The following is a 14,806-nucleotide window of genomic DNA, read 5'->3' on the forward strand; positions in this document are numbered from 1 at the left end:
AAACCGCCGCGCCCGCGACAAGTCATGCATCACCTTCTCCTAGGGCACGGCGAGACATCTCCAGGAACTCGAGGGAGAATTTTTAAAACCCTGTCTGCACCTTCTCCTCTCGCAGCCACGCCCGTGGGTCCTTGGAGAGGGCTCTCCCTAGGCGTGGGTTGCACTTTAAGCCATGAGACCTAAATTTTGACCTTTTCTTCTTTCATAACTCAATCTTGGCTCTTGAAAACAATTCCCTTGAGGTTAGAACACCCACAATTCCTAGTCCACAAACTCATTGCCAAAAAGTTCAAGTGCCTACAAAAGAAAAGCCAAAGTACGTAAGATAAGGACCATAAGAAAAATCAACTAAAACAGACCAAACATAGAAAATAAAGAGATAAAAGAGTTGAGAACTCGGGTTGCCTCCCCAGAAGCGCTTCTTTATGAGGTCACTAGCTTGACCATTCACCTCTTTCAAGGTGGATCAAATCAATTCACTGTACACATACCCTTTTTCACCAAATCATGTTTTCTCTTTTTAGAATATTATAGATTTAATTGTTAGGAAATCTAGAGTGTCATCTTATTTATTCTCTTCATTTAGTCTCTTCAACATTACAAGAAAATTGTAGAGGAAAGGAAACATAGGAGTGGAAGGGAAAAGTTTGATGAGAAGAGAAGAGCCTCTTTTGAAAAGGTATGAGATGTAAGGAGTAGGGAGGAAAATATGACATTTCTTCTTTATAAAATGAAAATATTTCACTTTTTGAGAAAATTGTTTTCCATCCTTTACTAACTAAAACAATGGAATTGAACAAATCACTTTATTAAAAAATGTTTTCTGTTAAAACAAATGGATCCTAAGATAAAACCTTATTGAGAATAATGAGATTTTAGCTTATTGGGAGCACTTAGACGGTCTGAGTACAAATCAACTTTTTGATTTTTGAGAAATAGAAGAGTTAAGTTGGAGTTCAATAGGTTGTTGCTGTGAAAAGATAATCAACATAGCATTTTGTAAGATCTATTTGAGCAATCCTTGCAAAAATCTATTTTGATTCTTGGTAAAATAAAATGATTTAAAGAGTTAGTCAATATATCTAATGCAAATAGCTAATCAAATTTGTTGTATCAACTAACTATTAGCTAATTTAAAAACAAATCTAGCCTTACTAATAAGATGCTACAATATACATTTACAACACTAATCATGTGCTCTATTCATGTTGCAATTGGTTCTAATTTTGGTTTTTTTCTTCGATCAACACCGGTCTTAGTATCGAGTACTCTGATACTTGAACTAGAACCGAACAAAAAAAAGGTTATTTATGCCCTACTCAATCATCATAAAATAATTCAATATCATTTTTGAAAAAAAAAACCTAATTAGCAATCCAAATCACAAATTGTTTTATTTTTTAAAATTAAATAACAAGGCATCGGTTTCGGATTCCATTTTAAAGAGGTATCAGTTCCGATTTCCATTTTCAAATAACAAATTTTAATTGGAGTTTTCCTCCATTGATCATCCCTACCTCGAGTGTAACAGGACATATAGGTTCACGAATGAAAAATTGAAAAGTTATCTACGTTGTAACGTTGTGATCTTTCTAGAAGATGTTCCTGTCCAATCTGTACTCAATCTCAATTGTCAAAGATGGTGGCATTCAGCTGAGCCACAACTCACAAGTGACATGAACATGATACAAGTAACAAGATTGAATGTTTGGTGCTCAAATTTATTATACAAATAAATAATTCACCAAAGGATGGTAGGTACTAGATAATAATACTCCTACTTTAAGATCCATTTTTTTTTATCTCGCAAATTATTTTTCTTTGGATTTCAACATAATATTATTGTACTTAAATCACATAGTAGTTCTTTCTTTATTTTTAGTTTTAAAGTTATAATTTTATTTTTTTGGTTTATCTATGATTATTTATACTATATGCTTAAGTAAAAATATAATTTTAAATTCATCTCAATATATACTTTTATCAATTTTTTATAATTTTTCTTATTGATAATTAAATATGTTAATGATTGAAGTTAAGCCTCTATTGACATGATAATAAAACGTTACAATCAAACTTTTTTTAAACAAAACGTTACAAACTTTGTACAATTTAAGGTTTAAATTGTCAATCATTTACAATGAAAAATTTCCGATTTATTATAAAATTATTAGAAAACGGAAGGAGTAAGAAGTAACAACAACCCATCTACTAGTCTTTCGTCAATGACTTGTATTCCGTATTAAATTTTATTACAGGTAGCTAACAAAGTGACAACTTCTCTACCTACTTCCATCATTTGCTTTATTTAAGAATTTCCCCAATTTTTTTTATACTAACAACCTGCCAACTATATACTTTACCATCTGATTTCTTTCACTGGTAATTTTTTTTTTTTTTTTTGCCCTATTAAAAAGTTTCTTGCTTTATTTGATTAATAAATACAGTGTGATCTTTAATATGATCATCTGCATTTTTGGGTTTCTGGGTATTGTTAATTTTTCATCATTTCTTGTACAATGATGTTAGTTATTGATCTAATGTTGTCAATTGTGTTGGAAATGTCCTAATTTTGCTGTTAATCACAGTTGGGTGTAGCTTAATTGACACAATTTTCAATTTTGTTATGCAGCAAGAAGGTTTACAGTTGAATTATAATCAAAGATGGCAAACTCAGAAGGACCAGTAAGTTCTCTTTAAGATTACTTCTGTTTGATTAAGATTATTTCTGTTTAATTTGTACAGTTTCTATTTTTTACATGGCAAATGCTAATGTTAAAGAGAATCAATTAAGGATCTTATAAGTTAAGGAATTTTAGAAGCAATTTTGGAATAAAACCACCATTAAGAACATTCACCCATCTTCAACGGAAGTCTATTTCCCCCCAAAATTCCACTCTTTTTCTCTTTTCATTTGAACATTGCTAGTACAAGCTTATTTCCTACATAGTTGTTCAAAAAACATAAATTAAATAGACACTATGGTTTCAAATAAATAATACTGTAGTAAAGATAGACACTATATTATGGCACAAAGGGAGTATTTTTTGGCTCTTATCAAGCGCCCCGAGGGGTAAGCCCGTTCTCTTTACCTTATTCATGCTGAATTGATATTATTCTTACTTAAATTATTGTTATGCTGAGCTTAATTATTTTTCTTATAAAACTTATTTTAACTAAATCATTTTGTAATCATTTATTGCAAATTAGGCTATTAATTTTGCTCATTCATCAATTTGAAAATGGACTTCCCTAAATAATGTAAATTGCTACAGTATATTAAGAATTAAATATAATTCCCAATATGATGTTTAGTTAGAAAGTCATGACAAAATCATGTTGTAATTCAATATCCACATATTCAACTTAGGGAAAGGGACATTATAAATTTTGGTGCATTAATTTATATGAGTTGAGTTGGGGGATGACTGTGTTACAAATTTACAATGCATGTACGGACTACTGTTGTTGATCAGTTATATTCCATATGGAATTAAATCATTGGGTTTTCTAACAGTTGAACATTTTGCTTTTGGTGTTTTTGGGGAATTTTTTCTCTTGTTCTGGATTCTTGTAATGATGAAAGATGTGGCTAATTGTGTTTTTGAGGATGGATTCTTATGCATAAGAAGTTTTTTTAAAATGATTATCAGGTGGTTATTGGAGAGGAAGCAGGGAATGTGAGATTGGTTACACTCAACCGGCCTCGCCATCTTAACGTGATCTCGCCAGAAACGGTGCTTATGAGTTTTAGTCTTAGGACTGCTCTTATATTTAGAGCTTGAAGTGAAACTAACATTATATTATGATTTATACAGGTGTCTCTGTTGGCAGGATATTTGGAGAATTGGGAGAAAGATGACAATGTTGAGCTTATATTGATCAAGGTTATTTCTCTTGAGAATTCTTAACATTTTATTATGATTGAAAAAAAATATTATCCGTATTACCAAGAAAGCTGAAAATTCTTATTATTCCACTTATGTGTTTGGTCTACTACATATTTGTTTCAAGGAACCATCTTTCTTACTGATTTTATACTGCACAGACTTACTAAACTACTTTTTGTGGATAAATATTCTTGAAGTTTAAATATAATTGTAGCTCTCTTTGCAAAATTATGATCATTAGTCATTTCTATTATTGACTGTGTGCTATTGCCATTCTGTCTTGCATAGGGAGTAGGCCGAGCATTTTCAGCTGGAGGAGATTTACGGGTTTTCTACGAGGGAAAGAAATCAAGTAAAAACTTTGATCTTATGAATTTTTAGATATGTATTCCAACCCAGATATATTTGTAAATGACGTCATTTCTGGATTTACTTTTGGCAGAGGACTCCTGCCTCGAAGTGGTTTACAGGATGTATTGGCTGTGCTATCACATCCACACCTACAAGAAAACTCAGGTTATGCATCGTAGAATATGCATGGGTGGTTCATTTAGTAGCTAAATAAGTGAGATGCATCTTGAGTTTCTTTTTGCAAACTGTGGATAATAAGCCAGTATCATTTTCAGGTTGCTCTTGTTAATGGTATTACCATGGGTGGAGGTGCATCATTGATGGTTCCAATCAAATTTTCTGTCGTAACAGAGAAAACGGTTAGTTTCTTATACTTGAAAACAGTTATTTCATGTACCTATTACAACATTGTTCACCTTAGATAGTTATCTTTTCTTCATATAGGTTTTTGCCACTCCTGAAGCTGCTATTGGTTTTCACACTGACTGTGGCTTCTCATACATACATTCTCGATTGCCTGGTCATTTGGGTAAGCGAAGTTATGTGATTTTTTTTTGTTCTAGCATTGGAAGTTTCAGTGGAGACTGGAGAGGCAGAACTAGAATGAACTGTATGTGGGGAAGCAAGGGATAAAAACTGGATAGTGTGGTGGATAAGGCTCTGAAAGTAATAAGGTGGGGAGATGTAGGGTTCTAGGGATTTATAGAGCCCTTTAATCATAGCTTGTTTTTTTTGGGTAGAAACAACTAATTTTGATGATATCTAATGGACACTATCATAAATACAGTACAGTACAGATAGGTGTGTTCAACACTAATACAATCTTTTTTAATGTATAAACTATAAATAATTTTTTTTTGGTATATGTACTTCACATTTTATCCATAAAAGCATAATCGTAAGTGCTGGCATCTTACTTTCTTAAACTTTCAGTGACTTATTTCTATAGCTCAGGTAGAAAAGGATTTTGCTCACGGCAATTAGTTGCTAAATTTCGATCACATATTGCATAGTTCTAGTTCTAGGATGTATATTTCTCTTACCTATCTGGGCATGCACTTAACATTCTGATCACATCTTTGCAGGGGAGTTCTTGGCTTTAACTGGTACAAGATTAAATGGCCAGGAATTGGTTGCAGCTGGACTGGCTACTCATTATGTGCCTTCAGAGGTACAACTATTTCATTTCAGAGTATAATACATTGTAAATGCACCCAAAAATTCAGGTAGAATGCATGTTCCTTAGCCAATGCTGGGATTTCAGGGACATTTGACGGCTAAATGAGGATCATACTGCTTAAAATACTTCCTAATGTGTATTTCCAATTTTCAACTGCCTTTGATTCCAACTTTTCCAACAAAGTGAAGATTTTATATGTTAAAATATGTATAATGATCCTAATTACAAACAGATGAGGTGTCATGACACTTCGACGCCTTGCTCTGTGATCTTTTTTCCTAAATCTGTTGACTATCTGACTGCATATCTGACTGCATGCAGTACAATTCTTTTTTTTATGTTTATTGGTTCTTTGAATTTTCATTGAAACTGATTAGCGGAATGCAATGATCCTGCATCTAAAGTTTCACTTAATCTGCATTAAATTTCAAATTGGTTATCTATCTTATTTCTCTAAACAGAAATTATCTGAGCTAGAGAAACAATTGATTAGCTTGAATAAGGGTGACAAGGATGCTGTCAAGTCATTGATTGAAGAATTCTCTTCTGAGGTTCAGCTTGATGCAGGAAGCATTTTGAACAAGTAAACTAATGCATATCAGATATGTGAATTCTTCTGAACCTGCTACCCAAATACTAATAAACATTTGATAATGTTCCAGGCAGTCAATAATTGACGAATGCTTTTCTAAGGATTCAGTGGAAGAGATTATACAATCATTTGTAAGTTTTCATTAAAGTTCTATTATATGCTTTTATGTTTTTGGATTTTACAGCATATTTTTAGTGACAATTATGATGTTCAGGAAGCTGAGTCATTGAAAGAAGGAAATGGATGGATTGGCCCAGTTCTTAAAGGGTTGAAAAGATCATCTCCTACTGGATTGAAAATCACATTGAAATCGGTACCAATTTGCCTTTTCATTGTCTTGCGATTGTTGTTTGCCAGACCTTTATTCTTTTACCACTCTCCTCTGCTTTCTGTTTGAATCATCTCAGCTCTTATTTTTGTTGCAAATTTCTCATATGTGTGAAAAATAATTGCTTTCTACATCGGAGGAAAGTTCGGTAGGTGACTGGTATATTAGATTATTAGCCTAGTGGGCTACTGGCTTCTGTTACCAATTTGTTTATTTAATAGAACTCTATCGGACTTGTGTATTGTATACCTCTCTTCCTGAAACCTTATTTCACTGATCCATTGTCTATATCAATTTTAGGTACGTGAAGGAAGGAAACAAACCTTGGCTGAATGCCTCAAAAGAGAGTTTAGACTGACAATAAACATTTTAAGAAGCTGTATATCAGGCGATGTGTATGAAGTAAGTCCCAATAGATAATGTAGCAGCTATCTTTACAATTTACATGTATGGAAAATAATTATTCACTGTATCTTTTTTACTTGCAGGGTATCAGAGCACTCACCATTGACAAGGATAATGCTCCAAAGGTGTTGTTTCCTCTCACAATCAATCTCTCTCAACTTTGTTTGGTTAAATGAATTTGCTTGTATGATTCCTGTTTTGTATAAATTCACTTAAAGATAGATGAAGAACATGAAAAAGTTAATGAAATTAAACATAAAGACTTTCTGGAGTTTATCAAGACACGATTTAATTGGAGACAAGTTCCTTCAAAATCCGTAAATATTGTCGCCGCACTTATCTGGAGTGTTTATGTTAATTGCAGTGGGACCCACCAAGCCTCGATAAAGTACAGGATAAGGACTTGGACACAGTGTTCCAGCCATATGAAGCTCATGTGGAACTTCAAGTTCCAGAGACCGAAGAATGCAGGTTAGTGTTTGCGGGCTGCTCCCCCCCCCCCCCCTTCTCTCTCTCCCGCTCCCTCTTCTCATTTACTTCCTCTACTATGCAATCAGTTTTATGCTTAAAATAAGTCTCTTGTTTTAGTGACTATTGGTTCCTGTTGAAATTACCTACAGGTGGAATGGAAAGTATGAGCACTCAACTTATGCAACATCTAAAGTAAATTAGAAGGTTCCTCAGACTTCAGTGTATGTGTTTGAACTGTTATCGAATAATAATCCTGTGGCTAATTATTGACGGAATGAAATTTGTACCAAACATTTTCTCTCAAGTAATCAAGTATTATCAAATAATTCTGTTTGATGCGGAAAGCTTTGCTTTAGAATTATTTGTATGCAATTGTGAGGTGCCACGGAGAAAGTAGAAGCAACAGATCTTCGGTGTGTGGATCTGTGAAAGGAATTTGATAGTGTACTTGAATATGTGTTTAGACTAGATTTCAAGCTCTATTACTTGACTAATAACATGAGTTGTTTCTGTTGGTTTGATGATGCACATTTGGGCTGTGCGTTGTTGACTTATTCAAGGAATTATGAGTTTCAATCAGCTTGAAGGTTGCTTAAAATAAGTGTGAGAATAATTTATGAATTATGACTCTTTTCAAAAGGTTCCTCATTTGTTAGCATAAAAAATGAAGTGCCATTCAAGTGAGAAGCAAGAGAAAAGGTCCATTCATGAGATCATGTGAGCAGTCCCAAGTTCCCAACTAGCTATTCAATCGGTTTATCCGCTTCCTTTATGCATTGTGTAGCTGACTGTGAACGCGTAACAATGTAAAAACTTCTCAGAATCATCTAAATAATTTTCTGGCCTGAAATAATGGAGGAAGTGGGCCTAAACCACAAAAATTAACTCCAAAACCCCTTCTGTAAATTGTAGGAGAAAGAGGATGCTAAGCAACTCTGAAAAATTCAAATTTGTGCCTTTAAAGTCAACTAACTTGTATGAAATCAACAAGAAATTTGGAGCTTAAGTTTAGTCTCCCTTTGGGTAATGGAGGCTTCTGGATTTAAAGGACTAATTGTGTAACCCGTCCTATACTATATTAATAGGCAATTTCTGTTGTTGTAAAGGGTCTGGTCCAAGGCCTTATTTTAGACTACTCGTCAGACTCAAATTGTAACGGAGCTCACCCACAAGAGGCTCTGGCAGAAGGTAAGCCAAGCTCTAACCACTAGACAAGGAGTACTTGGTTATAATCTTATAGGTGTAGAGTAAAAAAAAAATGGCTCAAAATGGAGCTATGAGCTAAAGTACTGTACTTTATGAATCTTTACAGTATAGTGTCAAGGAAGGAGTTGTACATAGCCAGTTAAAATAGCAATACCTAGTATAACTACAGGGGGAAGGATCACAAACGCGCCAATGCTAGCAAAAAAAACTGAATCATTCCTTTTGGACACTTCATTCAGGTAGTCTTGTCTTCTGATGTTGCGCTTCTGAGATATGGTCAAGAACTTGGGGCTCACTTTCTTCAAATTCTTCTTACCAAGTGCAATGATGAAATCATCATCTCTGCCACCCACCAGTTGCGCAAGCTGCTCTCGTATGGTTACATTTCCTGATGAACCAGGGTCACTTTCATAACCTGAGAAATTTGAAGACAGGGCATCAGATGAAAATCTGGTTGCTTAAGGTATAGAGTATAGCAGCTCCCTTTGTACTCAAATGAAGAACCAACTGGGTGATCAGAATTACAGATTTTCATACCAGAAGCTGCTGATGAAGTTAGTTGATCCAATAGACCCAGCTGCGCCCGTGCAGAAGTGAATTGCCCTTTTAAATCAAAAGAAAAATATAAAAATTTGATAGACCACATCAAGAGGGGACTTGAACTACTATGGGTAGACACAAATTTTACAAATGCAAATAACAATCAAAATAAATGAAACAAAGTGTTATGCTTGTATTATATTTAAGAGTATCATAGGGTTGAAGAAAGTAGTAAAGTACCCCAAATAACTCAATATTGCCTCCTTAATATTACCCAAAATCTCCCAAAATCATCATGTGACGGTATTATAAACTTGGCAACCTTGATATCTTGGACAATTTTTGGTGTGCTTAACACAACTGAGTGACCAGAAGAACAAAAAACGGATCAACCCAATTTTTGATGTTCTTAACACAACTGAACTACACTCTTTTAGATTCCTTACTCTAAATTAACCTCTCATTATGATCTTAAATCCCAAACTTCTTACAAAAATCCTTGAGAGTTTACTATATGAATTTGATATATTAGTAAGATGGATGTCCTTATTGTCCTATAGAACACCAAGTTCAAATCTTTGCTGATCAAATGCCCCAAAGAAGTTTGTAAACAAAATTTTGTTTATGCACAAGGGGAACAAAAATATCATTCCATTCTATGATTATTTGTGATCATTCCAAACATGTTTCCCGAAGAATGGTATAGTATATTTAACAAGAAATTCATATTTATATTTGTCATTATGCAATACTGTTGGGATACTTGCTTGGGTTATGGTAAAATCTGTGAAACGCAATAAGCTGTCAACAATTTATAAACTAAAAGCGTGAAATGGGAGTCCATAAGGAATTCTTAGGACTGCAGTTATGCACAGGAATCTAATAACAGCTAAAATCTAATACCTGATAATAAAAATTGTCTACTGTATCAAAAAGTATCACTAAATTGTGTAATCTTCATCTAAGTTACTCGGATTCAGGTACTCATGTTGGATATGGGTTTGTGCAAGTGTCTTACTTGGTAATTTTGTGAAAATTTTCCCCAACATGAACCCATGTATCCAATACGGGTATTTAAGGTGAGATAAAAAGTCCGAGTTACATAGATTATAATGCACATATCTACACTCCAAAAGCTTAAAATTAATCAAATCAAATGAGTTCACAAAGGTAAACTTACCAGCATCCTCATAAGCAGAATCCTCAATCTCCTCTTCTGTTGTAACTCTTCCTTGACTTCCTTCAGACTGAGCAGCTGCAGACCTTAACTGTACTCCTGATAAAGGGCAGAGCTTAAAAAGATCCTTATTTTTAGGGAAGTTTGAGTAAGTTTTAGGGACACAACCAAACAAAGCCTTATTAGCAGAGGTAGTTGTGAAGTTCAAAGCCATAGAATTTTCTCAAGAATTGGTCCTCTTATTTCCATATTGCAGAGCTATCTAAAGTATCAATTCCATCATTTTTATTTATTCGTTGGACTGCAGTTTTCTAATAAAATCAGCAATTTTTTTCATGAATTAATGATTCATAAATGGTCACTTAGGGAGGAAATATATGGAAAAAGAATTCCTACCACATAATTTTCTGTGGCTGCTACTGATTCACACATCACAAATAGTGTCAACATCAACTCTGGGTTCTTCTTAGTCATTGAGTTTTATTTAATTTTTGCCTTTGCTTTTGTCTTGGGCATGAAATTATGAATTCGTTTTGTACTTGTGGGGCACAAATGGAAAACTATGAGTCTATGAGCCACAGCTAAACGAACTAGGCCGCTTGTAAAAATTTTGGTGCACAGGTGAAACAATATGAATTGTGGCTAAGTAAACTGGGCCGAAGACCCGAAGTGCATACCAAAGATACACATCGTGTAGAGGGATGGTATACCATGCCCAATGTGAGGACTCAGGAGTCTAAATAGGGACCATTTCTTATTTTTCAAGGCATATTTCAAGGGAGAAATAGGTGTTTTCTCACCCCAATTAAATGTTTGGAAAGAAGGGAGGGAGAAAAAAAATCCCTCAATACATTGCTCATGCTTCACCCAGCACATACGCCACACACGAGTAAGAAGACAGCAGTACAGCAGCACACACTCGAGTAAGAATAAAAGCACGCAAACAACATTGCACTCATCAACATATGTTGCACATCCTTGTGCACCTCATGCAAGCACAGTGCATAAGAATAAAGGTCAGATCGTTTCTTCAGAAGTTGGAATTTATGGACCGTTATCCCAGTAATGATCCACAATCTGAGCATATAGAAATTTCAACTTAGAATAACACATGATCCAATGACAGGAAGGCCATCCATAAAGATCTAGAGTAACCACAGGTTTCAGCAAGTCCCAACCAAACATCTAAAATTCAGTTTAACTCATTAGCCATCGCTGGGCCAAATTCCTTTTACTAGCAGGTTATTCCAACCGAGTAAATTTACATTACTACAGAGAAAAGCCAATACAAGCTCCAAAATGCAATCCCACAGTTTTACACTAGGAAATTCTCAAGTAAGCCAAAAAAATTCTATCACAGATTACACAGGATGGAGTCCATTACCAAAAAAGAAACTCCGACTAGGAGTACCAAAACCCTTCACTTTCAGCTATGAGAGCTACAATTCATCAGTTCATTTCAGTGCGAAGTTCTCATAACCCCATGAGCATAACCACCGGTCATTATTAGAGAAACAAGTGAGACGACACCTGCAGGGAATACCTTTCCCGACTTCTTGAATCGCGATCCCATCACAACAAGGAGTGCAGCAGACAGGCCGAGCCCAACTGAAGAAGCAAAGACAGGTCGTTTAGGAAGCTCAGTGTAGACATAGTATAACAGCAGGGCAGACAGTCCACCAGATGCAAGTGACTTCTGGCTGCCGCTCTTTAAGTAGCCCATAAGGCCTCCAAGTCCAACTAGGGCAGCATAAGCAAGGGTAATTTTCTGGGACATCGAAAGACCCTTATTCTTCTTGGCATCAGCATCATCTGATCCTTCTTCACCTTTGTTTTCACTGTTGTCATCACCTCCATCTCCACCCCCACCCCCACCCCCACCTCCACCATTTGCATCTCCACCACTACCATCGTCACCACCTCCACTAGCAAAATCAGGCTTAACGTCAAACACCTCACTTGGTGACTCAAAGTCGAGACTTGAAGTACTGGAAACAGCTGTTGCAATAATGCCCCTTTGGAGGCGGGTATTAAGCTGAGAAAAGGCTGGAGATGTTAAAGGGAATTGGCAGATCCTTGATTTGGCTGTTGAAGACAGATGGAGCTTATAACAAGAAACAGATGCTCCCCCATACTTCACAGATATAAACCCGCTTCCAGGTAAGGTAGCATGTGGCTGAAGCTGAGGCAGCAATAATGAGGATTGAGAGCCAGTTATAAGCCTGGTCATCTGTCATACCAATAAAAGTTTCAGGCAAAAAAGAGACAAAGCATACTCAAGACAGCTCCATTATAACTCTAAAAACACTTGAACAGAGCAACCTTCACAAAGAAAAACATGGAAAAGCTACATCCTTTATTTCCGTGGGAGGAAGTAGTTAGGATCACAGCGAAAGAGATATCTCAAGTGTTTCTAAAAAGTTCTATCTTCTAACATTATATACAAGATGTCACTATGTCACAGCCCCAGCAAGATAGCATCAACAAAACAATTTCATACAGGCTCTTACGGAGAAATAAAGCCACTGATTACATGAGATAAAAGCCACCACCTCTCCATCCCCCCTATAATACAAGCCTGCAGAGCAATTATCTGCTCGCGCTTGCACAAAGAATTTTGGCCTTGCGACTCATAAGTCATAAGTTCTCATTCCTACAGTCCTCAAAATTTTCATGAGAATAATAGACAAATGAGTGGATACTTATAAGATAAATCTCACAAAACCACAAAGAATGACATGGAAGTAATTGAACATGGATAATTTCAACAATCATACGAACACGAACACACATGCGCACACCCGGGTTGATCAAACATCAAATTATAACATCTAGTTAATTCCATAAAAATACTTGATGAAAACCCAAATGAATTCAAGTAGAATTCAACATTGATGAGTATTTTATGCCTATACTACCACCATGAAAGACTTTCACAAAGTTATCTCATAATACATTTTATTAAAACCTAAAATGACATAGAGCAACATTTGGAACCCATAACTTTATCAATCAATTGTAAAATTTAACTTCTTATAATTACAATTTCAATAAAATCATATTAGTAGCTAGAATTCTCGTTCCAAACTATTCAGAGCTAGAAATTAAAGAAAACAAATTCAATTCAAGATTCAACAAAAACACCCCAATTTTGCAAACAATCTAACAGAAATAACAAGTGGCCTAATTAGGGTTTAATAGAATACACTGAGAATAACAATCTGATTCAAACAATACTGCAAATAATGATATACATAAATCGAAAATTGATAATTGGCAGATAAAAATTGGATGGGTTAAATAGATGAGATGAAAAGAAAATAAGACAGAGAAAGAAGCTTACAGTGTTGCTAAATTGGGCGTTATTTTTGGGAGGATGAAATATCGAAATGTTCGATGAAAGAACTTGGCCTCCACTCTTAAACGTCAACTCTTTAGTTAGGGAGAAATATTAAGACCTTCCTAATTATTCTAAACTACAAAGTACTCCGTAATACAAGTATGAAACTAAAATTTATACTCGTAATAGTTATTCAATCTGATGTTCGATTTAGGCATTTGTTTATAAAAAAAAAAAAAAAAAAGGATGCGAGAGGGAAAAAAAAAAAGGGGGTAATACTTTTGAAAAAATTGATTAAGGCAAATATAACACGAGGTACTTAAAAATAGACAGAGAGAGTAATTAGCAAAAATTTGTCCTCCAAATATTAGATCATGCTTATGTAGAAGACGTAGAGACAAAACACTAGTTATATGGTGCATTTAGAACAAATGAATCACGCTTATAAAATGTACATTTACTAAAAAAAATATAAACACGTTACAAAAAAAATGAACAATTAAATAAATGGTATGACAGATGACCAGGCTTATAACTGGCTCTATAATAAAAGTATTTAAGATTATTATAATACATTTTTAAACTATAATACAAGAATTTTAACATATAGATCCGAGACATCGTACAGGATAAGCACTAATTTAGTTTTAAAAATGAACACTTTAAAAAAAACATATGTTATATTAAATATGAACATGATATGATTATCATATATTTTGATATTCATATAGATTATATAACTACTTAACTAGATGAAAAATTATTAATAATACAAGTGAATTGATGAGCGTAAAGAGGGAAGAGTTATGGCCCTTTGGGTTGTAACTCTTGTAACTGTTTTTTATGAATTCGGATAGTTGAAACCATACGGAGCCTAGTTAAGTAAAAATGCAACTAGTTGTAATTTTATTGGGCTTTTCACATAAGGCTTTTACACATGATACATTTAAACCAAAATAAAAAAAATCCCAAGCCCTACTATGCCCCTTAAATAGTCCGCTCCTTGTACCAACTTACTCTTACATATGAATGAAGATTACTATTATAAACCAATGTTTTTTGATGCAAACTATTATAAATGAACGTGACTATATAGTGTGGCTAGTCACATACAAAACTTACCGATTGTACAACGTTACCTTAAATGTATTTAAAGTTACTCTTTATACTACAAAATTATTTTTCTAATAATAAATTTTATCTTACAAAAAACTTATAATGTATTATATTAATTATATATTAATCTTTATTGTAGGAAATAAGTGATTCTCCTTAATCAAAGGAGTTAATTAGGTTGTAATTATGTTAGGAATATATTCTGCTTAG

At 34.4% G+C, this 14,806-nt stretch overlaps 3 protein-coding genes across 5 annotated transcripts; 1 reads left to right on the plus strand and 2 right to left on the minus strand.

Annotated features, from left to right (window-relative positions):
- The first annotated feature begins 2,249 nt into the window (after positions 1 to 2,249).
- LOC110691911 (3-hydroxyisobutyryl-CoA hydrolase-like protein 5) lies at positions 2,250 to 7,713 on the plus strand. 3 transcript variants are annotated; one of them, XM_021868890.1, is made up of 16 exons: positions 2,250 to 2,382; positions 2,633 to 2,685; positions 3,654 to 3,737; positions 3,819 to 3,887; positions 4,179 to 4,242; positions 4,333 to 4,406; positions 4,517 to 4,600; positions 4,686 to 4,770; positions 5,327 to 5,412; positions 5,883 to 6,004; positions 6,084 to 6,144; positions 6,228 to 6,326; positions 6,642 to 6,743; positions 6,830 to 6,871; positions 7,111 to 7,217; positions 7,367 to 7,713. In XM_021868890.1, the coding sequence occupies exons 2-16, from the start codon at positions 2,665 to 2,667 to the stop codon at positions 7,416 to 7,418; spliced, it is 1,152 nt and encodes a 383-aa protein (XP_021724582.1). In that variant the 5' UTR covers positions 2,250 to 2,382; positions 2,633 to 2,664; the 3' UTR covers positions 7,419 to 7,713. The 3 variants fall into 3 exon arrangements, with proteins under 3 accessions (XP_021724582.1, XP_021724583.1, XP_021724584.1); XM_021868891.1 differs by having other exon boundaries at positions 2,382 to 2,488; XM_021868892.1 differs by lacking the exon at positions 2,250 to 2,382 and adding an exon at positions 2,506 to 2,524.
- Positions 7,714 to 8,439: 726 nt separating this feature from the next.
- On the minus strand, positions 8,440 to 10,841 carry LOC110691913. The gene is made up of 3 exons (XM_021868894.1): positions 10,144 to 10,841; positions 8,961 to 9,026; positions 8,440 to 8,838 (listed from the first exon to the last, which is right to left on the minus strand). The coding sequence occupies exons 1-3, from the start codon at positions 10,352 to 10,354 to the stop codon at positions 8,537 to 8,539; spliced, it is 579 nt and encodes a 192-aa protein (XP_021724586.1). The 5' UTR covers positions 10,355 to 10,841; the 3' UTR covers positions 8,440 to 8,536.
- Positions 10,842 to 11,301: 460 nt separating this feature from the next.
- LOC110691912 (protein FATTY ACID EXPORT 2, chloroplastic-like) lies at positions 11,302 to 13,623 on the minus strand. Its single transcript, XM_021868893.1, has 2 exons — positions 13,484 to 13,623; positions 11,302 to 12,370 (listed from the first exon to the last, which is right to left on the minus strand). The coding sequence occupies exon 2, from the start codon at positions 12,368 to 12,370 to the stop codon at positions 11,600 to 11,602; it is 771 nt and encodes a 256-aa protein (XP_021724585.1). The 5' UTR covers positions 13,484 to 13,623; the 3' UTR covers positions 11,302 to 11,599.
- Positions 13,624 to 14,806: the final 1,183 nt, after the last annotated feature.

Source organism: Chenopodium quinoa, unplaced genomic scaffold (genome assembly GCF_001683475.1).
Source record: "Chenopodium quinoa cultivar QQ74 unplaced genomic scaffold, ASM168347v1, whole genome shotgun sequence".
Classification (NCBI taxonomy): Eukaryota; Viridiplantae; Streptophyta; class Magnoliopsida; order Caryophyllales; family Amaranthaceae; genus Chenopodium; species Chenopodium quinoa.